Source organism: Mixophyes fleayi, chromosome 6 (genome assembly GCF_038048845.1).
Source record: "Mixophyes fleayi isolate aMixFle1 chromosome 6, aMixFle1.hap1, whole genome shotgun sequence".
Classification (NCBI taxonomy): domain Eukaryota; kingdom Metazoa; phylum Chordata; class Amphibia; order Anura; family Limnodynastidae; genus Mixophyes; species Mixophyes fleayi.
The window spans coordinates 141,998,626-142,024,429 of NC_134407.1; the positions used below are offsets into that span (position 1 = coordinate 141,998,626).

Sequence of the window (25,804 nt, forward strand, 5' to 3'; positions counted from 1 at the left end):
GAAGCTTTGACTACCGAGTGATCCGACCAGGGGTTGGGGAGTATATCAGAACGAGTAAAAAGTTGAATAGCTTTACTGCAACCCATTATCATGTCAATTCTGGAGTAGAATTTATGTGGGTGTGAGTAGATGGTATAATTACGAGATGAGGGATTAAGGGCCCTCCAGGAATCAAACAGACCAGCTCCAGCCATGTGTCTGATTAACGCTTTTGAGTGTGTAGTAAGTGGGGAGATATGCCGCACACCACCGGGTCTGTCCAGTTCCTCTGACATAATTATATTAAAGTCCCCACCAATCAGGAGAATGGCCCTCTATAATTTATTTAGTTCTAGAAAAAAATTGTTAAAGAAGCTAGTCTGTCCTGAATTGGGAGCAAACAAATTTGTCACAATAATAGTTTGGTGACCCACCAGTATAATGAAGCGGCCCTCGCGATCTAGACTAGAAGCGGTAAGCTGAAAAGGCACGGAATTCCTGGTCATGATGGCAACTCCATTCCTCTTGGCAGGCAGGGAGGCATATTCCACGGTGGGAAATCTACGAGAGGGCAAAGAGGGGTGGTCGCCCCTTTTAAAGTACATTTCCTGCAAAAATACAAAATCTGCATTTAAGTTCTTAACAGTTCTATGTAGAAGTGATCTCTTCTGGGGGGTGTTAAGCCCTTTAACATTAATGGATACAAAAATGAGTGACATGGCTCTCCGAGGTAGCACTAGGAGACGTACGAGAGTGAAAGAAGGGAGAGGGGAGAGACAAGTAAGGTTTTGAGTATCAGGGAGAGGAGAAGGTGGAAAGGAAGGGAACAGGAAGTGGGTGGTGGTAAAGGGATAGGGGTAGACAGTGGTCAACTACTCTCCCCAAGAAAGAATGAGAGGAGACGTGGCCACTGAGATTGAGCCCATGGAACGGTGGGAATTTGGTACATCCTGGTTGGAACGGGTGGAATGGGCTCATAGATTGGGTTTACAAGTTTTTGGAAGTGAAGTAATGGTATCAAAGAGAGGATGGGAACTATACCGTCCCCACACTCCTAAAACCCAGAATATAGGGGGGCAAGGCCGGGCAGGCAAACCCAACCCGACCCACCCAGAAACACACAATACAGTTAAGCATAAATCCTATAAATTGTAACAATGAAACAGCAAAATGAATGCAAGTACATATTAAACATTAGTAAGGACATAAAATATGAACCTTAGGATTCCACATAACCCGAGATGTTGAGGGGCAGTCAAGCCCTGTAACTAGCCTCCAGGAGCCCCAGACAATAGGTGGAAACAAAATCTTTGCCCGAACCGACCTGCGGTAGACAGACAGGACAGAGCACCCGGAGGGGCAAGAGGACAAGTCCGTGGCTCTTACTGTAAATGGCTACATTAAGGAACGGGTAAGAAACCAAAATGTAACAAAAGCATATAAACTCTAGGCATGTAGAAACAGATATAACTAGTGAATATATAAGCACAGTAAAGGACGAATGGAGACAGGGGGTGCCGTATCGCTCTGTTCGGGGCCCAAAGGACTCCACAGGTGCCTGGAGATGAGCTCCACAAGTGGGTACAGGTAGTAGCAGTATCAGACCCGTTTAACACGGGTAATTTGGGTCTTGTGAAGCGCAGCTCTCGGCAATGTCAACCGTCGGAAATGGTGCCCAAGCCATGCCCCTGCACTTTTTATTTTACTGAAAGTCAGTAATATTATAATAACCCTGAAGTATTTACTTTTTGTCTTCAATATTTAGTATCAATATACTTGGATGCACTCGTAGTAGTATAATTCAATACAAAGAAAAAGAACTACTTTCGGCGCATGCCACTCCTAGGTTATTGATATGGAAAGTGTATTGTTGAGGATCCAATACAGAGTCTTCATATCAGACTTAATGACCAACCTGGGCAGAATTTTTTTTTTTTCCGTTTAAAACAAAATGTAACTTTTATTTTGTACCCATAAAACCTTACTTGTGTTAAAAGCTAAATATTAAAAAAAATTGGGTTAATGGAGAGGTGATCAATATTCTACTGATCAATTTGATACTGAATGTATAGTGGGGATATTCCACTAACCTCATACTCCTCCTGCTGCTGATTTGGCAAGGTACCAAGCCCAAGATCGTTTAATGCAGCCTGTCGATCTTATGAATAGGCCAAAACTCCCCGGCTCTTTGTGGACAAATGTAAAAACTCTTGACTTGTTCTCGTGTCTCTTTTGTTGTAGAGGAAGGCTAGAGGTTGTGCAAACAGGATGGCATTGTGTGTATATTAGTATTGGAATAGTACTATGTTATTTATGCTATGTTTTAATAAAAAAGTATGAATTATAACAGATGCTGAGAAATTATTACTTATGTATGTAATCTGCTGTCTGTTTTGATATAGTATTTTCTTCTTCGTGGAGTCATCCACCTCCAGGAAGTTGGTGTTAAAGTCCCTGGGGGGAATTCAGTTGGCTGAAAGGTACTGCAATGTGTCTCTGGAACAGTCCGTGGAGACACATCGCATCAGGGTTTTTACTAAAATCTCAGCTCATTTTCCCAACTGCCCCATAGAGGTGTGAGGGAAAAGGAGTGGAGATTTCTGTGCAATGTGCACAGCCAGAGATCGAGGTGATGACCAGTGGGGCCGCAGCCAATTGAATCCCCCCTGTAGGTGTAGGTTATTTTAAACATGTTTTTCACTTTCAAACAATTTTACATGACACCTGCAACTTCTACAGTGTAAACTACTTTATCTTTATGGCTTCTTTCTTGTTGTCCTCCAAAGCCTTTATATTACACACACAGTAGTTTTGTTGGATAAGACAAATGCTTTGTGTATTGGATAACGTTTTATTCACAGACTAGTCTTTTGTCACATACAAAGGCAATGGAAATAGGCAGTTCAGAGTGGATGGTATATAGCCCATGGAAATTATATAAGGAGAAGTCAGTCAGTCAGTCTTCCAGTCGGGGTCCCTCAGGGCTCTGTTCTGGGACCCTTACTCTTCTCTCTATACACCTCCTCCCTGGGTGAACTCATCAGCTCCTTCGGCTTCAGCTACCACCTTTACGCTGACGACACTCAACTATACCTCTCCTCTCCTGATCTCTCTCCCTCCCTCCTCTCTAGGGTGTCCGCCTGCCTCTCTGCCATCTCCTCCTGGATGTCCTCTCGATTCCTCAAACTTAACCTTGCCAAAACTGAGCTCATAGTTTTTTCTCCCTCTCATACCCCATCCCCTTCTGACCTCTCCATCACTGTCGACAACACCTCTATCTCCCCTGTCCCCCAACTTCGCTGCCTTGGTGTCATCCTCGACTCCTCTCTCTCCTTTGGCCCCCACATCCTCTCTCTTGCTAAATCCTGCCGCTTCCAGCTGCGCAACATCGCTCGCATCCGGCCCTTCCTCTCCCATGATGCCACCAAATGCCTTATCCACTCTCTGATCATCTCCCGCCTGGACTACTGCAACCTCCTCCTCACTGGCCTCCCCCACTCTCATCTCGATCCCCTTCGATCCGTCCTTAACGCTGCAGCTAGGCTTATTTTCCTTTCTCGCCGCTCTTCTTCTGTCTCCCCCCTCTACCTAGCCCTTCACTGGCTCCCATTCCCCTTCAGAATCCTCTTTAAGCTCCTCACACTCACCTACAAGGCCCTCGCCAACTCCACTGCGCCCTACATCTCCACCCTCCTCTCTATTCATGCTCCATCCCGCCCTCTCCGTTCTGCCTCTGACCGTCGCCTCTCTTCCCCCCTTATAACCTCCTCCCACGCGCGTATCCAAGACTTCGCCCGCGCTGCCCCCCTCCACTGGAACAAGCTCCCTCCCTCCATCAGAACTTCCCCTAATCTGTCCAGCTTCAAACGGGCCCTAAAAACCCACCTTTTTCTTAAAGCCTTTCTGTCTCCCACTTAACTTCCTACCTTATCTTCTGCCTCTGTCCCCCTACTCTCCCTCTCTCCCCTGCGTCTCTCTGTCTGTCCACCCCTCCCCTTTGATTGTACGCTCCTCTGAGCAGGGCCATCTCTCCTCCTGTTTCCACCACTTCTAACTCTGCTCTCCAGCTACTTAGCCCTCCTCCTCAAAGGTCCTCCACCCCCCGTCCACTTTCGCTCCCTCCTCCCCCCTGGGGGTCTCCCTGTCTTCCGCGCCCCCTTCTTGGGCCCCGTCGTTTTCGGATCCTCCCTCCCCCTTCCCCGCCCTCTCTAGCTGTGCATTGAGCGTACTGAGTTGCTGTGTTTACTGTACTGTGCTGTCTCCCATTGTATTGTGATTTTGTTTGTCTCTGTACGGCGCTGCGGATGCCTTGTAGCGCCTTATAAATAAATATTAATAATAATAATAATAATAATAATAATAATAATAAAGGAAAGCAGTGTATTTGGTAAAAAAAAGTTCAGGAGGGTGCATGTTCACAAATTAATACATTAAAGTTGATTGAAGGTTTAACTAATTTAAAAGGCTTCTGTATAAGTACAATGTCCTGTATTAATATTGTCATTTATATTTTATAATCTTATATATGGAGGTTGTCATTAGAAATATCGCCTCTATTTTTGGCAGTTGATCTCCTTTCAGTCTTGGGATTTTATCTTGCAGATTAGAAAGCTGTGAGTACGCCATAGCTGAGTGAAAGCTTGTTCCTGTACATGATGGATGAGGAGAGTCTAGGAGCTGCTTTACAAACCTACAGAGCTCAACTGGAGCAAGTGAGGCTTACCCTGCATGGTGATGTGGACTCCTCACAGAAAGCAGATCTCATTCAGCTCCAGGGAGACTTGCAGCAGCTAATAGAACTGACCGAGTCTAGCTTACTGTCTGTACAGAAGTACAATTTACTGTCAGCGCTTGATGGACCGTCGTCATCCTCAGCACAGGACGATGAATATGAAGCCTTCAGCATCGCCATTAAAGAATTGAGTAATAAAACTGATCCACCTGGGGCCAGTGATGTGAATACTAGTTCCAATAATTCAGAGGATGGAGAAGAGGAGGAGGAGGATGGAACCAGTGGAATGAAAGTGAAAGCCCCGTATTATAGCACATGGGGGACATTAGAGTATCACAATGCTATGATTGTGGGGTCAGAGCAAATGGAAGATGGAAGACCAGGAGTCCGAGTTCTATATCTCTATCCTACACACAAGGCCATGAAGCCTTGTCCCTACTTCCTGGATGATAAGTGTAATTTCAATGAAAGTTGCAGGTGATGAGAGATCTTTTGTCTGTTATTTATTTTCATGGCAGTAGCATACTCCGCAGTGGTTTACAATTGGGATCAAATACAGTAGTAAATAAGACTGGGTATTAAGACAGACAAAATGGTAATAGGGCGCTGCTCTCTAGCTTACAATCTGTTGTAAAATAGGAACTTGCTAGAGCTGTCACTTATTGCATATTGGTCCAGCGAGATGGCAGTGGGAAAAAGTGCTTAGTGGTTCTATATGATCCAATCATAGAGCAATGTTAGTTTGGGTGTCTGTAGGTTATTTGAGTATAGAATAAATGTAAGTTTTGTGTGAACTGTTTGATTAGGTAGAATAGCCTACAGAGGGCTATAGGGTGGTTCAGACATTTCATAAGTTTGCATGAAGAGAGTTTTCAGTGAATACTGGAAGGTTTCGAAGCTTGGGTAAACTCTTGTGCAATGAGGGAGGGAATTCCACAGTGTAGTTGTAGCTTCAAAAAGCCCTGTAATTGAGAATGGGAGCAAGTAGTGAGTGAGAAAGAGAGGACAGATCTTTGGCAGACTGGGGTGCTGAGTTGGGAGATATTTTGAGTCAAGTGAAGAGATGCAGTTTTGTTAATGACTTAGGCAACCTACATAGGTACTAGAGCAGCAGTAGAAGAACATTTTGTAAAGAAAATTATATATAGTTAGGTGTAGACCAGTAAGGAGGGAGGGATTAATGAGCAAGAGATAATGAGGGCTCAAATTCAAGTTTTTGCAGTGTCTTGTGTGTGGTATATGTGTGTTCTGTAGATGTTAATTTCATGTATGGAACGGTTTGGATGTGGGGAACAAAGGACAGAGTTGACTTAAGGATGACACTGAAGCAGCAAACGTAGGGTGTTGTCCATAGAAGTAGAGATGTCAGATTTTTAGCTTCTAAAGACTAGTGGAAAGATTTCTAGCTCCGTTTATTAAATATTGGGTTTAATATGGTGAGGGACATCCAAGATGAAATGGTAGAAAAAAATTCAGTAATACAGGCCAACATAGATGTTGAAAGATCTTTGGAGGATAGATGAATGTGGGTATTAGCCACATAAAGGTTATACTAAAACCCAAATGTGCATTAGGGTTTCAATATAGCCTAAGCTAGGAAAGAGCAGATAACCTAAAACTAAGGGGTAGATTTACTAAACTTCTAGAAAGGAAAATTATATTTTAGCTATTATTTTCTAGAATGTACTAGGTAATTGGCAGGATTTTTGGGTTGCTATGGGCAACACCGCCACTTTTCCTTTTAGAAGTTTTAGTAAATTCAGCATTTGTACGAGAAATTAGTGGTCGATAGTGTCAAATGCAGCACAGTAGTCAAGGAAAATTCGAAACAATTAGTGGCTACTAGATGCTTTTCAGTAAAGCTTTTTCCTGACACTCCACAGAAGCAGCACAAATTAATGGGTTCTGTGAGGAAAATAAGCGTGTGAGACAATCCTCAAAAAGGTGCATGGAGCAGTCTCAGGGATGTGTTGGAGCAGGGTATTAAAATTTGAAGTTATATGGTAATGCAGCTGTAGGGGCAAATGGGAAGAAAGAGGTTCATGTGTGTTAAGTAGAGGGGAGAGAAATAGTGAGGAGGCAGTATGGATAAAGGGGTGTGAAAAATGTTCTAATTTTAAGTATAATGCCATTGAGGGACAGTAATAAAGTCAGTTTGTTAGACAATATGGGATTTGATAGGGGTTTATGAATGAGTGAATAGGTACTAACACCTTTAAACAAAAGGAAGGAGTGAGAAATAAAATCTGCAAGTACATTGTCAAGGCAGTTTCTAGATGTAACAGAGACAAATTGTTCCTTGTGGTCCTCAGATGTTTTACAATGCTTGTTTAACTCTGTTGATTTAACTGATTTCCCATTGATTTGTAAGTAAATCTTTGGAAAGAAAATCTCAAATACACCCCTATACTGGTGTTCAAGGTGTTTACCAGAATGGGCCCCTGTGAGCAAGTTGGTCATTGATCAAAGGCATACATGTGCAAATAGGAAGAGCTGATGACAATTGAGGTAGTTCAGAGTCATAACATCATCAATGATCAAGAGTATAACACTGTAATAATTGTAGACACATATCTGGATTATGTGGGGTTTTTTTATGTTTTTTTACTTCAATGAGATTATCACTTATTGAAAGATTCGTCCCTTGGGCACATTTATGAAAACTGGCGCACAGTCTTGTTTAAAATCCGCTCCAAGTTCTTTTAAGATGAAGGATATCTTTTGGGCTCATCAACTTTGAACACCCCGGTCTCACTGATTCCTCTATTAACACCCCATCTCTTCCCTCCCCTCCGTTTTTCAGCTTCCCATGCTATACCAAGCTTTTCATGCTATATAAATGGCAGATTTAAATATAATTAAAATTTGGTTTTGTATTAAAGTGGAAATCTGTTATCATGCTGTAATTATTGCTATATTATTGATCCAAAAAGTTTACTCTCCCCTACCATCCCTTCTTCTTATTCTGTATTCCTTACCCCCAAAATTTGTTAGTTTTGAAAAATCTGGTGCACAGAAAAATGGAAGTAAGCAGCCAGCCACAGACCACTATGAGCAGGATCTCCCAACAGCACAGACTAGTGACATGAGGCTCTTGTAAAACTTTTTAGGAAAGTTTTAGGGAAAAGTTTTCTCTTTATTAGCTAGTGCTTGACGTTTTATCACACTGTACACACAACTGTCAGTATTACTGCTCAATGAATAGTTCTAAAAAATTGAAAACTTAATGGTAGCAATGGGTGGCATTAAGGCAGAGTGCCTAAACTTACCAGTGACCTTTGGTATTAGTGATACCATTTTGGTGTTCCCTCTCCATGGTAAGTGTATATGAGTAGCGAGCAGAGTTACTGTTATCTAACAACCTTTTCTTGATGTGCTCAGATTTTCACATGGACAAGTGGTGGCCGTGAATGAGCTCCAGGAATTTGAGGAGCCAGACCTTGGGTCTCTAGGGCTTGACACCTCCTGCCTGGCTAGACACAATGATAGCATCTGGTACCCAGCAAGAATTACAGGTAAAACCTGAGGTTGCACCAGCCACATCCAGACAGTAAGGATGCCAGCAGTCCACAGATGGTAGTTGGTACATCCTATCTTTTGTCCTCTCAATCTTTGTTCACTGTTACTCACAGACTCTACACTTTTCTTATATTTACCCTCCATGTTTCAGATATAGACAATGGATTCTACACAGTGAAGTTTGATTCTGTGCTATTGAAAGAAGCAGTTTTAGAAGCTGATGCCCTCATTCCACCTCTGCGGGAAAGAGACAGCTCCTCCTCGTCTGATGACGATGAGGAAGGAGCAGAGGATTCTGGGTACGCTAGAGGTAAGCTAGGTGAAATTCTCTGTTTTAACCTACCTTACCTTAGATGTGTCATGTGACCCCCTCACTTGCCTGTTGCAGTGCTCATGGACAGTGGAGAAGCTGGTACCGCTCCCTGCAGTTCTGAGTTTGCCGGGTGGGAGGCACACACTCGTGGTATAGGATCCAAACTCATGGCACGCATGGGATACGAGATTGGAAAAGGTGAGTGTTGTAGAACAAGTAACTGTGATAATATTGCTAGGTCTTAAGCTTCAAATGTAAATTCTACAGCAGTGATTCACATGAATTCTCTAAAATACAAATTATTTAGGGAATTCAAAACTCACTATGCTAAGCTTTGTAGTAATAGCAGTCTGACTCCTTTTTCTAAACTTGCCAGTACCAGCACTTGTGCTCTCTATTATAAGCATACCAGTCATACAGCATTTACACTCTGTATACTTTAAATACAGATGCATAGTACGTAAATATACTATACTTAAAAATGCAGCAGAACTCACTTAAACAACGCATTCCGTCATGTTCCTGTATTCCTAGTAATCTTCATCATGTTTGTATCTGGTGTTTGTTACACTTTTCAGGACTTGGGCGTTACTTGGAAGGACGAGTAGAACCTGTGCAGGCTGTGGTATTGCCAAAGGGTAAATCTCTGGACCAATGCTTAGAGTTGCAGCAAAGAAAGCATAAAGGAGGGCAGAACCCTCCCAAAGCCAGAAGGAAACGACCGTCCAAACTGCCAGCTGTCAGGCAGGGTATCAACGCCCCCCGCAATGTGTTTGATTTCCTGAATGAAAAGCTGGTGAGAAAAGACCCCAGAGGACAGACAGCAGAGACTCGCAGCAATATAGAGAGGAAAGGCAAGGAAATCTACAATGCCAGCCAGGGCAGTAAGCGGGCGCTGAATGTTGCTCTAGCAAAGACCACAGAAAAAATCCAGCAGAAACAGCGGGAAATAGGACATATGACCAAAGCTTTGGCACGAAATGTGGGAAGGTAGGTGAAGGCCTGGGGTCTTGGGACACAAGTCAAGTACAACATCCTTTAAACCAAAGGGTCACTAATATCCTTCTTATCTAGTCTGTTGATGCACATGACCCTTCTACAAATAAATTTGAATGCAGGAATACATTCCCAATGTTAAGAGTTTGAGGGATATACAGGATCCATATTATGTTGATCTGCACCAACACTGTGTGTAACTCCTAGAGTGACAGTACCTCTCACACTGGGCAGCTTAGAGAACCACCTGTTTGTGTAAAAGGCATAACCATAATATGCACCTGGTCTTTTTTTGAGGGAGAAGAAATTAAGTTAAAGTTCCAATATGTTGGTATTGAAAGCCTTTGTTAAGTAACTCAATAAAGTTTTGTACAAGTTGATTAACTTTAGTGTACATGGTGTCATGCAATGTACAATGCCAGGATGCATTACTTATGGTGACTCACTGATCAAAACTTTCTCTGCAAATTAGTGGCACTTAGACATTTGCCTGAGACTCCTTTTTTTATGTTTAATTTCTTCCTTGCAAAAGTACAAATAATTGAACATAATATTAGGATATCATTAATTTCTATTGACAGCTTGAAAATCATTTAGACGCACACACATCTCCTAGTACATGTCCTTTCACTAGCTCTTGTATGTTTCAGTGGAGCATGGTAAGCTATTTCCAATAATACAATGTCCTATTTCCCAGGTGCTCCACCCTGCTGTTTTTACTTTCCACCTGGCTTTTTGAGTCTGTTGGGGTCATATTATAAAAAGACAAACCATTGTTTGTCCTATTACAATAGGCACTGTGTCAGCACTGCAGCCTGCAGAGTGTGTTGGACCACTGACCACCAGTACTGGCAGTCAGTCCAAGCAGGCAGAGGCTCAGCAGTCAGGCATAAAAAAATAATTCTAAAACAAAATAGTGTGTCCAGTCCAACCAGCAAGCGGGCAATAACTGCAAGAGTCTTTATAAATAATATAAGTGTTGGCATTAACCTCCAACATTTTTCATTATTATTATTCCGAAGTATTACACTGCCCCCACCTGGCTACTTCTTAATACCACCCAACTGGCAACATTTCCTGGGGAGCACACTGTAATATGTACTGCCAGGTAGTGCTATAATTAGAGGTGACTTGGCATTTAATTATGTAATAAATTAGTAATTCCCTGAATATGAGTGCACTGTAATTCCCTCGTACTATATATGTGTATAACATATATCTGCATTCATTGGTATATAATATATGTCCCGGTGAAAAATAGCCCAAAGGATGACATTTCAAGTAGAATGCAGAACATTGGATCTCAAATAAACAAAAATGAAAATACGTTCAAATTTATTCATCAACATTTCAGGCCCATTCAGGACCCCTTTTCAAGACAAAATACATATATAACCGAAACCTTAAATAACTTTGTAATTATAAAATCAGGTGAATCCTTATTCAGCCGCTGGTACGGGTGTTTGCTATGGCAACCAATTTTTCAATGCCTCGGCCAGTTGCATACTGATGAGAGTTACACAATTGACATATCACATTGCTGATGAGTTAAAAACAGTATGTGAACAATGGCGATGCAGACTGTTACTTGGAAATGTGAGAAATGTAAACAAAACAATTTATAACCATAGGTGCTAATAAGACCACTATTTGAACAACAGTAAATGGCATATCCCTGAATCCACCTAAAGTACCAAGAGACTATACAGCTATAACTTATGCCAACATAATAACAAACACAGAATTTTATATTTCTGCAGCATATTTTATCTCAGAAATTGTCTAAAAATCTTAAAGGGGTCATCTCATCAAGCCTTATTAAGTTTTCATTGCTTTTTGGAGAATTAAATGCTCAGAACTCTTTTTAGATACCAGTGTCAATAAAATCTTTAGAGAGCATGCGATTGATGAGTCTTGGCACTGGTAATGATTTTTATATAACCAAATTAATTTGAGTCCTGTTTCATTATATTCTGCACTTCAAACTGAAAGTCAGTCTTTCTTGACTTAACCTACTCCTTTCAAGCCTCATTAAGATTGTTGGACAATTTCTTAGCCTTTTTGCATTATATTCTTAATAAAATATTTTTTACACAGCACAATTTTATGTGCAAGAGTTTGATATCCACCCTACATTACAGATCATTACCTTGCCACAAATGGTAGACCCCTACCTGATCAGAGGAGAGCAGGAAGCTACAGTGCGTTAGATAGTGGATGAAACTGGGTCCTCCAGAATAATAATGTCTAGATCCTGATGCGGGAATATTGAGTGCCACGCATACCTCTATTTCAAACAAAATTCATCAATTCAACTTGTTTGTGTGTGTGTTTTTTTTTATATAAATAAAATCCAATTAAAGATAATTTGTGACACAGTGGAGGCAGCAATTTTGTAGTCTAAACTAATGTTCATGTCCAGCCAATGGAGCAGGTCAATGAGCCAGTGACCACTGAGGCACTTCACAATAGATGTCTGAGCCATGAACAAAATTCAGAAGGAGCTGGTCTCTAGTACATTGATTAGCCCCACATTCTCAGATTTTTGGTGGGACCTCTGCTGAGTATAGGGGACACCACTTTTAAGAAGAAGCATATTGAAGTCTCCAAATAGTCATTTTGAAATATTGAGTGGTAAAGTCACATGTCTGAGGTTGGACCTGTCATAGAGAGCTGTGTGTTGATTTGTTACATCGCTTTATCGCAGAACAGATCTATGCTGGGTTTCTCTGCATCTCTTCACAGCCAGTCAAAGCAGCACACTGAAATAATACATTTTTTCATTTCAACCGTTTACTATTTTTCGAATGATAAGAACTAGCTGTAGATTCACCATCTGCTTTGATTCCCTTGCAGAGAAAACATGGTGTGTGCACAGCTGGAGTTACGTCTGTCTGAAGCTCGCACTGCACTTGTGGAACTTCAGCAGGAGGAGAGGAGCTTGCAGAGAGAGCAAAGAGCAGCAGATACACACAAGAAGATGACAGAGTTCTGAGCCTGTTTATCATGTATATATCTCTGTATAGATCGTGTGGCTGTCTACCTATGTATCAAATTGTACATTCCCCTTTTTTCCTCTGGACTGCAAAGTATGTATTTGTGAATGAGAATAAACCATTTTTATACATATCCCAAGTGCTGGAGTACCCTTCTGCCTACACCTGTTTTTATGTAACTTTATAACCCCCATCCCTTTGGTGTTATAATGTAAACGACAAGGGAGTGTCACACCACAGGCAGTTTCCTGTGAGGGCGCACTCTCTACATTCCCCGCCCTGACATCTCCTGCACTCACTCAGTGCTCTATGAGATCTTCGTTATTTACTTGTGTGTCTATTAATACCCTGCACTCACTTGGCGATCATCTACTCTCTCTACCTACACCAGTACCAAACTTGCTAATAATAGTTGTCTTCTGCTCTATGGACTGAGTTTGTCTGCATTTTCTTAACTCGCCACTGTACGTAATTTCCTCTCTTGCTTGCATTTTTTTTAAATTCACCTAAAGCTTGGTGCGAACAACTATACTCGCCCTTTATGCTCATTGTACTTGTTTGCTGATACCTCTTGTACTCTCCTCGGCTATTCTGAGCCATTCTGCAATCAAGTACTCCTCTCACACTCATTCTTTGCTGACCGTAACACAGGACGTTGCAATCAGAGGCAGACACTAAAGCAATGGTTGGATGTCCTTTTTAAAGGTAAGATTGGGAGGATGTGAGGGTGTTGCAGCACTAATACACATCTTGGGGTTGTTGAATCTGTCCATTCACACCAGTTCCATCTACCTGGCACTTGTGTTTAGACTGGATTGAGGAGTCAGTAATTTTGGCAGCAGGTTATTAAATGATTGGTCCCGTTTTTGAGCAGAAAGATTGATGGTTCCGTCACGTGCTGGTATAAGCAGGTATTGACTACTGCAAGTGGTAAAATAAGATGAAAAATGTTGGTTGTGGACTACAACATGTTGGAAGTTTTTGGGACTACTACACATGGAAAGATTATTGGTATTTTGCAGATTAGGACAGGGGTCACGGCATCACTACAGTTTTGAAGAGAAGTGTTGGCATGACTATAATTGGGAATATGTGGGAAGGGGAGGTAGTAATGGGATTATACATCACGGTTGATGTGTTATTGGCCACTGGCCTACTAGACTACTGTGCCAGTAGTCCTATCCTAAGTTGCCTTCATAATTGCACGCTTTCTATTTCCTCTGAGGCGCACAAGTGAAGTAATTAGTGACTGTCCTGTTCCATCTCTGATAATAGAGAGAGCTGGAAAACCCGCCCTTTTGGGATGTGTGAGTGAAATCTCTGCCATAGAGAAATAAGAATTATGGGATTTGGAGGGTAAAGGTATAACAAGCATTGTATCTAAATACAGGTTAATGAGTCATGAAACACAAATGAATAAAACCCTGTTGACTCGCCTGGTAAAATTGCTGTGTTAAACCACATGCCCAGTGTTGCACACCAACACACCTGCATCAGCACAGGAAGTGGTATAACAGCACAGTATGAATCCTCCGGGGCATTACACACTGTGCTACAGGATGCACCTAAGAGATAGCTGCACAGGAATCCAATGTGAACAGGATTTAGAATGGGTGCAGCTCAGGTGGTGACTGCTGTTTTTTTTCTGCACAGCTATTAGGTAAAGGTTGCCATTATGGCGCCAGGTCCTGTGACTCGTGTGTCCCCAGACCACATCCTCCCTATCTGTTCTGCGTTGGGGCTGTTTCTGCTGCTCTGTGGCCTGTGCACTCTCTGCAAAAGAAGGTACGTCTGCTGGAATATTATGCTTTGCTGATTTTAGCTCATCCAACACTGGTTAATTACATGTTTTGTTTTTTAGGAGATTTGTACAGTATGTCTGGCTTCCTGTAATTATGATGTGCCACTATATTATACAGTGTTGTACATTGAGGGGATTTTTATTAATAAATGGCATACAGTTACATGAACCAGAATATAAAGCTGGTTCTTTTCAAATGAGCTTACAGTCTAAAAGGTTTGGGGTACACTTGATATGTAATGTAGCTGAATAACAATTGTAGCTTCTGGTGGGGAAAATACATGTGACTACTGTAAGGCAGCAGCTATATCAGCCTCTAATGTTACAGCAGCCATTGGTGCCTGGTATTTCTGTGCATGAAAGATGAACTAGTCATTATGGAAATCTTGAGTCAGTTGTTGGTAATCGTGACTTGACTTTGTGTGTGTGTCTGTGTGTATACTCTGATCAGCCACTACATTAATACCACTGACAAGTGATGTGAATAACATTGATTATCTTGTTACAATGGCACCTGTGAAGAGGTGGGAAATATTAGGCAAGTTGCCGTTCATGGCAATGGTATTCCCTGATAGCAGTGGCCTCTGTCAGCAAGATAATGTGCTCTGCCACGCTGCAAAAATTGTTCAGGAATGGGTTGAGGAACATGACAAAGCATTCAAGGTTTTGACTTGGCCTCCAAATTTCCCAGATCTTAATCCGATAAAGCATCTGTGGGATGTGCTGGAAAAACAAGTCCGAGCCATGGAGGCCCCACCTCGCAACTTACAAGACTTAAATGATCTGCTGCTAACGTCTTGGTGACAGATACCACAGGACACCTTCAGAGGTCTTGTGGAGTTCATGCCTCGACGGGTCAGAGCTGTTGTGGGGGCACGGGAGGGACCTACGTAATATTAGGCACAGGGTTTTAATGTCATGTTGTGACATTAGCAGCGGATCCTTCAAGTCCGGTATGTTGCGAGGTGGGGCTTCCATGGCTCTGACTTGTTTATCCAGAACATCTCACAGATGATTGAAGGAATTCGGAGGTCAAATCAACACCTTGAACTATTTGGTATGTTCTTCAAACCATTCCTGAACAATTGTGCAGTGGGCATGGCACATTATTCTGCTGAAAGAGGCCACTGCCATCAGGAAATCTCTTTACCATGAAGGGGTGTACTTGGTCTGTAACAATGAATACCAGGACCCAAGGTTTCCCAGCAGAACATTGCCCAGAGCATCACACTGCCTCCACTGGCTTGCCTTCTTCCCATAGTGCATCCTAGTGCCATCTCTTCCCCAGGTAAATGATGCACACGTATCCGGCCGTGCACATGATGTAAAAGAAAACGTGATTCATCAGACCAGGCTACCTTCTTCCATTGCTCCATTGTCCAGTTCTGGTGCTTTTCGTAGGCGTTTTTGCCGGTGGACAGGGGCCTGCATGGGCAATCTGACCTGTCTGTGACTACGCAGCAAGATGTGATGCACTGTGTTTTCTAACACCTTTCTATCATAGCCAGCATTCATTTTTTCAGAATTTTGTGCTACAGTAGCACTTCTGTGTGATTGAACCAGACTAGCTAGCCTTCGCTCAGGGGCAGGAGGGCATATGCCCCCCCGGGTTGGTGCCATACTGGGCTACCTGCATTTTTTTTCCTTTAACGTGTTCCTAATAGGCTGCTGAGCCGAGTCTTGTCCCCCGGGCTAAAATTTGCCAGCCCTCCCCTGATTTCGCTCCTCATGCTTGTCAATGAGTCTTGGGCACCCATGTCCCTTTTTGCCGGTACATTAGTTGTCCTTTCTTGGACCATTTTTGGTAGGTACTAACCAATGCATACTGGGAATACCCCACAAGTCCTGCCTTTTTGGAGATGCTCTGACCCAGTCGTCTAACCTTCACAATTTAGCCCTTGTAAAAGTCACTCAGATCCTTACACTTGCCCGTTCTTCCTGCTTCTAACACATCAATGTCAAGAACTGACTGTTCACTTGCTGCCTATTATATTCCACCCCTTTACCGGTGTCATTGTAACAAGATAATTGGTGTATAATAATATAAATGTAAAAGTTTCTAATTAAAGACAGTTGACATTGATTGTTACCTATCCCTCATCACCAAGGTAGACTATAATGTCTTTCAATTGCCTAAGAGGAGATTTAAGGTTCAGTTCTGGTGCATTCGTGTCAATTGAGGGTGATTTTGTCTGTGGAGGGGTCAACATGAACACTCCCACCAGTCCATGGATATGCAGTAATTTGTGCTACAGTAGCTCTTCTAGCCATCACAATTTGGCCCTTGTAAAAGTTGTTCAGATCATTACACTTGCTTATTTATCCTGCTTCCAACACATTAACTACAAGAACTAATTGTTTATTTGCTGCCTAATATATCCCACCCCTTGACAATCAATGTTATTCACTTCACTTGTGAGTGGTTTTAATTTCGTGGCTAATCGGTGTGTGTGTATATCTATATATATATATATATATATTAATATATTAATGTGTGTGTGTGTGTATTTGGGTAATGGGGGGCGTGCCCGGCAATTTTGTTAATAATGGCAAATTATTCTAGTCAAAGATTCAGTTGTATATTATCTTTATTATGTATTGAGATAATTGCAGAGACAATTCAATTTTAAAATATTTATTCATACATTTCATTTTTCTAAGTGACTATGACCATATTATCTTTGTCTAAAATGTGTTGTGATTTAAACCACACCTAATTTTGATATCGCCAATTTGTAAAGACATAATTTGTGGGAAAAATGTTGCCTAAATATCCATAACTGAGTTGTAAGATGATTACACCACTTTTATATTTCATTTATTTTGGCAACACTGAGAATATGAAAGGTTTGTTTTAGGGACAGTAAGTCACAATTTCTTTCTTCCAAGATGTCTGTCTTTGATTAGGAAGAAGAGGAAGATGAGGAATGTTTGTTCCAGAGGAGTGGCCCTCGTGGATGTGGTAAATAAAATGAGATGACTGAAGATATAAGGATATAAAGACAATTTAGAGGAGTTTATACTGAGTTGATGATTAACTGAAAGACAGGGGAGCTTATAGTGTCACTGGTTACTTTACCACTACTATATATTACATTGCACTTCTCACCAACATACAATGGAGGAGACTATTTCTGGGCTGTAATAACATTTAGACAAATACACTAGTGAAGAGGTTCCTCAGTGATGTCATTAGTGAATTGATAAGTTGCACTCTCATGAATATTCGTTCCTGCTCAGCATACAATATGCAAAGGATGCGCACCCCAAATGGGCTTAGTTTTTGCACTACTGCTCCCATTTAGACTGCCTAGTGCATTTCTTCTGCAAACTAGAAGTGTTTGTAGATGTGCGTTGTATAAACATCTCATCAAAGTCCATTCTCCTACGATTTAATAGAACCACCCCTTTCATTAACTATTCACATTGTACAGTTATGGCCCAAAAATTTTGAGAATGACTCAAATATTGTTTTTCACAAAGTCTGCTGCCTCAGTTTTTATGATCTCAATTTGCATATACTCCAGAATATCATGAAGAGTGATCAGATGAATTGCAATTAATTTCAAAGTCCCTCTTTGCCATGACAATGAACTTTATCCCAAAAACAACATTTCCACTGCATTTCAGCCCTGCCACAAAAGGACCAGCTGACATCAGGTCAGTGATTCTCTCATTAACACAGGTAAGAGTGATAATGAGGACAAGGCTGAAGATCACTCTGTCATGCTGATTGCGTTAGAATAACAGACTGGAAACTTTAAAAGGAGGCTTAAAATCATTAGTCTTCCTTTGTTAGCCATAGTTATCTGCAAGAAAACATGTGCAGTCATCATTGCTTTGCTCTAAAAGTGCTTCACAGGCAAGGATATTGCTGCTAGTAAGATTGCACCTAAATCAACCATTTATCGGATCATCAAGAACTTCAAGCAGAGAGTTCACGTAGGTACACATAGGTTCACGTAAGAAACTATTTGGTTTCAAAATATTTGTTTAACACCTTGTCCGAAGAAGGGTTAAATGTTGATTTTGAAACCAAATGGTTCCTTAAGTGAACCTATGTGTTTCTGTAATGTAAAGGATATTGATAGTCCTTTTTTAAAAATTTTGTCCAATATTCAAGTCTTGTTCCCTAATTGGACGATTGAATGGCTTGAGGGTATAGAACATAGATAATACTGAATGCTCCTCATTACTTTTGTTTTCATTCTCTTAATGTGTGTAATCACATGCAGACTGGACTAATCAGACCCATATGAAGGGTAGACAGGAATGCATTAAATTAAGTTTTTCTCTCGTATAGATATACAGTTAGAATGAAATGGATATGGTTATTGATATTCGGCGAGGTGAACGTTAACTGAAGGATCGGCACTTAGTTTTTATGCACTAATTTGATGACCATTTGAATCGTATACCCCTAAGGGGGAGTATTTCTTGATTCCACTTGGGATAAAAGGGTGCTGCATGCTAAATTCACACGCTATTTAGAGCACATATTTTTATGACAATATTACACTATTATTGTCCTTTTGTTTTATATTGTATATATACCACTTTGAGGAAACTAGAAGGCTATGATTCAAGCCCGTTTGGTATGTGACTCTCCATCGGAACAGAGGATCAGCTGGGTGAACAAGGTTCTACCAACATTTTACACTGACTTTCTTTTTTAATATCTGGATCAGTCATTAGCGCCATCCCGATATCCATTTTGTTTGTGTATTGTGTGCCTCATTTGTGAATCGGAGGTGAGATATAGGGGACAGCTTACAGACTGAGGTTTACACTAGGATATCACTTTATTTTATTTTGTTTATGAATAAAGAATGGTACCAAAACATCCTCCAAGAGCAACTTCTCCCAACCATCTAAGAACAGTTTGGTGACTAACAATGCCTTTTCCAGCATGATGGAGCACCTTGCCATAAGGCAAAAGTGATTACTAAGTCGCTTGAGATCAAAACATCCAAATTTTGGGTCCATGGCCAGGAAACTTCCCAGACCTTAATCCCATTGAGAACTTTTGGTCAATCCTCAAGAGGCGGGTGGACAAACAAAAGCCCACAAATTCTGACAAACTCCAAGCATTGATTAAGTAAGAATGGGCGGCCATCAGTCAGTATGTGGCCAAGAAGTTGATTGACAGCATGCCAGGGCGAATTGCAGAAGTTTTCAAAAAGAAGGGTCAACACTGCAAATATTGACTCTAAGCATAAACTTAATGTAATTCTCAATAAAAGTCTTTGACACTGTAATTTTACTTCAGTATACCATAGCAACATCTGACAAAAAGGTCTAAAACACTGGAGCAACAAACTTTATAAAACAAATACTTGTGTAATTCTCAAAACTTTTGGTCATGACTATTAATTAGATGTGGGAAGTTTTTTGTTTGTTTGAAGTTTTTTGCAATATATGTCTAGGAATGCTTTTATCTGTTGATGTTTAACTATAATGAGGTACATGTTACACCATCCAATTAGAGAACGAGAGCTGATCATCACCAACTATAAAATGGTGGAAAACTCAAGTAATTTTGCATAGTTGAAATGGGTATGCTCCCATTTTGCAAAACAATAAACACTCTTAAAAATGAACTCCTTTCACCACATTTATCTCATTTGAGTAATCTCATCCTCAATAATTCTGTCATCGATGAAATCTCATTCTTGTATGACTCAGTAAAACTAGGCGCACCCATGCGCCTACTCCGTAATTTGTGAGAATGGCCCTCGCTCCACCCAGTACCTCCTACCGGCTTGTAAATACTGCTGTAGAAAGAAACTGTCACCATCATGTTCAGCAATCCCAAACACTTTGGAAATTTAGATGCGTCAGTGCAAGTTGAGGCACGTGGCGCCACTTATGAGGATCTTGTACTGCCCCTCAGCCACTCTGTGTGGATGGCCTATGAAGGCAGCCATTTTTTGTGCTGAACCAATACTCATGAGATCGCAGCCTATGAATTCACTAGGTGGACATTACTGGTGCACTTAGTTTCGCTGGTTCCTAGTAAATTCATATGTTACATTCTCAGACTTCTAGCTTCAGCACAAAAAATGGCTGTGTAAATAATGGGTGCGTTTTAAATATTGGGGCATATTTATCATCTTCCGATTTTTCTGGACAATAATTATCATTTATTTTTGCAGTGTTAAGAAATTATTTTTCAGTTCAATTTATCATTTTAGTTCAGCTGGAATATCGCCTTCGATAAATGGCTGTCCCAGCAAACCTCTTCTCTGGCAGGGCTTTCATCATGGGTAATAGTTGCTAACACCTTCCTTAGATGGCATTAGGAATCGGAGACAACCTGCAAATAGATGAGCTTTTCGGAGCTTGATAATATGCTCTATTTCGCAGTCCCCATAGAGAATTATAGGGATGGCGGTATTGATCATTACTATTGCAATCACTGCAGATATCAATATCTCCAGAGATGCAAGGTTGATAAATTGCTCTCATATTTAAATTTGCCTTAATCCATCGAAAAGTGCGTTTTTTTGCAGGATTTAAGGCTTTAAAGGGGTTGCTAAATTTGCCTCATTGTTTTAAATGGCTAATGTCTCTAATGAGAAGTAGAAAAGGAGTTTTGTCACATTTGTATCACAAGGATTCTCTTAGATTTTTTCAAATATTTACACACACCTTTAAGCTACTTTAATGTTATCTAAGTGCTACATATATTAGCGAAAACAAACAGGTAAATAGAACTGGTAGTCCTTACAAAAAAACACAATGTTTGTCAAAGTATTATTACAAAATGTAATTAACATATCATTAATAATTAGTGTATGACATGATGGTACACAGTTCACTGTTAGAATAGTGAAACACTTTAGGATATGCTATCCTAAATTCTGGTGACCTAATTTTTGGGTCCTAGACCCAGTGTTTCCCAAACAAATCCTCAGGGATCCCTAACAGTGCATGTTTTCCTTATCTCCTTGCTGGAGCACAGGTGTAGTCATTACAGACTGACACATTGTAACAGATCCACAGGTGATATAATTATTTCCCTTGTCACCTGGAAAACCTGCACTGTTAGGGGTTCTGAGGACTGGTTTTGGGAAACACTGCTATAGGTTAACAACCTTTATGTTAACCTGCCTGTTAAATTAGGATTACAAACTTTACAAAGCCAGACTTTACATTGGTCATTCTAAAGATTTGTCATAAAAATACAGTTTTTAAATATTGTGAACAATTAGTACACTTTTGCAATTCATATGTGTAGAAAAAAAACTGTTCAGTTTTGTTTTTATTTCATATTGTATCCTGATGTCCTCATTTGTAAAAGCAACAAAATGCTATTATATTAGGGCTCCATATATCAGCATATCTTGTCCGTTCACTAATACCCCAGGAAACTGCAGCTATTGCATTTAACAAGCTTTACCGTATGAACAAAAAAGGTGTGGTATCATATCCCTATACCTGTTGAATGTTCAGTGTGCACAATATATTGCTTGCACTATGTTGTGACAGCGTGTTTCTTAGACATGCAGGTTTTCTGTTGTAATGAAGATACAGGACATTGATCATATGAAGTATGGCTTTGTCATTCTTACAGACACTGCTTCGTCAGACTCAACTGCGATCGCTCAGCAAGTCTGACACTAAGCTGCATGAAATTCAAAGACCACGCCCTGGAGATGCCCGTGAGTGAGTCTACTACTGCACAACAAGGACATTCACCTGTGTAATATATGTATATACAGGAGTACACAGGCCTGAGTGTAAATTTATAATGGACCTATTATGACTGCTGGAGTGACTCTTCCCCCAAGTTATTACAATATATTCAGATATAACATATATACATTTTTCTAGTTCCTAAACATATGCATAGACACACACACCTTTTTTTTTAGCTGCATCTGGTGATTTTGTAAAAGGATTCTGGAAGTTTATCTTCCTCTGCTCCCTTTGTTAATTAGGCCTTGTTGTGAGCTGTATTGTATGAATACATAGGTCAAAATGCACCTAGCTGACAAAACACATTTATTGAATTAACAGAGCTCATTTTTGTTCACCTCCTACTTACATACTCTTCACATATTCAGCAGTAGAGTTGTGTGTTGATTTCTGATTGGCTGTTATCATATATTGCCATTTATTTTGTATTTCTAACAATATTGACTTTCATGTGCGAGTGCATCTCCACTTAATGTAAGTTACATAACCTGGGAATGTGTGGTAAGTGGTCAAGCTATACATTGTTTATACTCTCTTCCTCTAGAGCTCAGGCCTGTCAGTATGGACCCACTGTACCACTCTTCACAGTGGCGGCTCCAAAATGCCCCGACTGGTGATGATGCCACCTACTCCAACTTGAACTACAACCCCCAGCCCCTCAAGATCTCCCTGTACGAGAGTGTGGGGTCACGGGAAGAGATGGAGTGTTCCCGAAGTGAATGTGAAGTCAGTGCTGTGACAGCCGAGTATGCCTGTGTGCGGAAGGTGAAAAAAGGTGGCAACCGAGGGGCACTGGAAGCCAAAAAAGAGGAGAAGATCCATTCAACACCACCTACTGAAGATCCCTGTCTTCCTAACAGACCAGATGAGCTCAGAGTATGTATTTTCCTTAAACCATACATGCCAACTCTTCCTGATTTCGGCAGCCACATATAGAGAAGTTGAGGCAGGTGCTAGCTGGCATATTTTAGCTTGGGTGATTACACACTGCTCAGCAGCTTATTAGGAACATATTAAAGAAAATAAATGGAGGTACCCCCAGCCCAGTCAGTCCCTGGGTTGAGGGGTGGAACAGACAGGCTCGAAGAGGGGAAATAGGAGGAGAGGGGATGACTAGGAAGGAGAAGAAAGGTGGAGAATGGGAGACAAAGGGGAATGGGGTGGAACTAGAAATTAAAGTAGTTCATTGGTGGATGGTCCCAGGGAAGGAACCAGTCACTAGGAAGTATAACAATGGCAGGCGTTCCATCTTTAGGACAGGGATGGATCTGACAATAGCATACAGCCCCCCTTCTTCAACCCTCAGAATGAGTGAGGCCCTCAATAGATTATTGAAAACATAGTAAGGAAGTGTATTACTCCCTTCCCTAGTCCTCTTAAGGCTTTTTGGTCAACTGTAGCCTGTAAGCATGTGCTCTCCAATGTTTGGCTGTCCACCATAATAATAATAGGACTGACTGATAGTTGTTTTTGTTTGTCTTGCAGCTTGAAGAAATGTACTCCAAAGTAAACAAGAAAAAGAAGCCAGCAGGAAGAGAGAAGACTCAGGGGTCAATTAACATGGGTGCTAAATGCATTTCACATCCAGGGTTCCCAACCCTACAACCTGAGGAGAATTTGTATGAAAGCATATGTGAGATGAACAGCCATTCCAAAGAGTCTGCCAGCTCTCAGGGGGCTAACACAGAGTTTTAACCCAGTGATCACACTAATATTAGCATATCCTCATTTTGAGGAAAACTAAGCTTTAAGTATACCTATTGCCTAAACACAAATGACACAGCCATTTTATGGGCGAAACTAATATTTATGAGAAGGTAGCCTATCCAATCACTAGAAACCAGTGCCTCATGAATATTAAGCAGTGCCTCAGTGATGTTACTAGCTCCTAGCAAATTAACAGGCTGTATACTGGGTCAGCCCATAAAATGAATACAAGTGACAGGTCACTTACACAGTTTGGAGGAAGGCATTTTAGTGGGCTGAACCAATATTTTGCCTAACAATTCACTAGGATCTAGTGATATCAAAAATGACAAAGTAATAGGCTGCAATCTCATGTATATTGATGGAGCCCACAAAATGACTGACTACACTTTGTGTAGTGGATGGGTAAAAGTTGTGTTGGATAGAACAAAAGACTGTAACACTCACATAAATTTATGTGTAAACATTTTAAATACTGGATAGACACATTATTCCATGTACATTGCTGATTACAGTTGACAATTGCTTTCATTGAGATTCGTATTGAAATTCGTATACCATGCCAACACTTTAAGTTCAGTAGCAGTATGGGAATTTTTACATATATTTTTTTGCGAGTGTTGCAAGAAGTCAATGTTTATCTTCACAATAGACTAAATTAATTTTAGATTTTGACCATTTAAAGGGTGTTGTGTGGCTGACATGAGTCACTGGACTCTGCTCTACAAAAGACATGGGAACTGGCAGGAGTTATCTGAGATATTACTAAAATAAATGTTTTATTCTGTGATTGCATATGATTATTTGTTTTTGTAATGAGAAGTTTACTGTGCTGAATAATAGTAATATTGATAGCAATAGTAACTAAGTTGTGCCTGGATGGTCTGCCAAACACACTCTAAGCTGCGCTAGTACTCTTAGCTCTCAGGAGACACTTCTGCAATGTAGAAGTGCACCCAGGTGTATGGAGAGGCAGAAAAATTGGAAGAGGTGCACTGAGCAAATTTTTGAATGTCACATCAAAGTCGAGCCTCCTACCCAGTGGTGCCCACAACAAAGCTGTTTGGCGCTCCCATGCACACTGAACTGGTCCCCACACAAGAGCAGAGGTGGGGCATTTGGAAAGCAGACCAACATTTCCGGACACTCCCCCAAATTTTGCTATAGGGCACAGCAATGCTGTGTTCAACCATTGCTCTTACCACTTTAGAACATCCTATTCATTAAATTAAACCTTTATATTTTCCACCTAAAATACTGCTCAGTTCAGCCTCATTTATGACTTACATTAATAATGAGAGTAAGAGGACATCGGGACTGTGTTTGTTTGTTTTTTTTACATGCAACAATTGTGTGTGTGTGTGTGTGTGTGTGTGTGTGTGTGTGTGTGTGTGTGTAAAACTTTATTATTACATTGCTTGGAGTGCACTTGGAAATGTACATCTCCCTTGAAGTACAATATGAAGGTGCAAAATTAAGTTCATCAAAAGTATAGGACTAGACCCTAAAGATTGCAAGATCTGAGTTGGTGCAAAACTGTCTTTTTGTCTTCCGCACATCAAGGAGCAACACTAAGGGCTAGATTTACTAAACTGCGGGTTTGAAAAAGTGGAGATGTTGCCTATAGCAACCAATCAGATTTTAGCTGTCATTTATTTAGCGCATTCTACAAAATGACAGCTAGCATCTGATTGGTTGCCATAGGCAACATCTCCACTTTTTCAAACCCGCAGTTTAGTAAATATACCCCTAAGAATGCTCCCTCTCCACCCCTGTATCTCATTACAATAAACTTGCTCTACAAAAAAAACCTATTATATGCACTGCCTCGCAAAATGAGCCACCATATTTTATTTGGAGAACATTTACTCCGCCAAAACTCTTATACTCTGCCTATGCAAAGTCCTGCTCCTTCATCCATCTAAGCCTATGCATTTGGGAAGAAATCTAGGCACACTTGCCCAAGTCAAAGTGTTCTGGTTTTGCACTGAGGGGCGGTCATTTTGCAATCTGTCAATTACTTCTATTTAGTGTTAATCATTTTTTGTTGCTATACAGTA

General features: G+C 40.9%; 2 protein-coding genes across 4 annotated transcripts in view; both read left to right on the plus strand.

Moving 5' to 3' along the window:
- ZGPAT (zinc finger CCCH-type and G-patch domain containing) overlaps nucleotides 1-12,668 on the plus strand; it is a 17,162-nt gene extending 4,494 nt beyond the window's left edge. The window contains exons 2-7 of the mRNA XM_075176624.1: nucleotides 4,582-5,188; nucleotides 8,093-8,226; nucleotides 8,382-8,540; nucleotides 8,619-8,741; nucleotides 9,122-9,533; nucleotides 12,396-12,668. Coding sequence (XP_075032725.1) covers nucleotides 4,632-5,188; nucleotides 8,093-8,226; nucleotides 8,382-8,540; nucleotides 8,619-8,741; nucleotides 9,122-9,533; nucleotides 12,396-12,534 — 1,524 coding nt within the window. The 5' untranslated portion in view covers nucleotides 4,582-4,631 and the 3' untranslated portion in view covers nucleotides 12,535-12,668. The remainder of the gene's footprint in view (nucleotides 1-4,581; nucleotides 5,189-8,092; nucleotides 8,227-8,381; nucleotides 8,541-8,618; nucleotides 8,742-9,121; nucleotides 9,534-12,395) is intronic.
- A 113-nt stretch (nucleotides 12,669-12,781) lies between these two features.
- LIME1 (Lck interacting transmembrane adaptor 1) lies at nucleotides 12,782-24,534 on the plus strand. Of its 3 annotated transcripts, none has more exons than XM_075176625.1 (6): nucleotides 12,782-13,240; nucleotides 14,189-14,320; nucleotides 17,226-17,298; nucleotides 21,913-22,000; nucleotides 22,582-22,913; nucleotides 23,523-24,534. In XM_075176625.1, the coding sequence occupies exons 2-6, from the start codon at nucleotides 14,211-14,213 to the stop codon at nucleotides 23,730-23,732; spliced, it is 813 nt and encodes a 270-aa protein (XP_075032726.1). In that variant the 5' UTR covers nucleotides 12,782-13,240; nucleotides 14,189-14,210; the 3' UTR covers nucleotides 23,733-24,534. The 3 variants fall into 3 exon arrangements, with proteins under 3 accessions (XP_075032726.1, XP_075032728.1, XP_075032727.1); XM_075176627.1 differs by having other exon boundaries at nucleotides 12,783-13,240; nucleotides 17,244-17,298; XM_075176626.1 differs by lacking the exon at nucleotides 12,782-13,240 and having other exon boundaries at nucleotides 13,675-14,320.
- The last annotated feature ends 1,270 nt before the right edge of the window (nucleotides 24,535-25,804 follow it).

What these genes read in the sequence shown, in the direction of transcription:
- LIME1 (XM_075176625.1), top strand. Translation starts at nt 14,211, where the DNA reads ATGGCGCCAGGTCCTGTGACTCGTGTGTCCCCAGACCACATCCTCCCT. An exon ending in GAGTGGCCCTCGTGGATGTG is followed by an intron (nt 17,299 to 21,912) that starts GTAAATAAAATG and finishes TCATTCTTACAG; the next exon opens with ACACTGCTTCGTCAGACTCA. An exon ending in ACAGACCAGATGAGCTCAGA is followed by an intron (nt 22,914 to 23,522) that starts GTATGTATTTTC and finishes TTTGTCTTGCAG; the next exon opens with CTTGAAGAAATGTACTCCAA.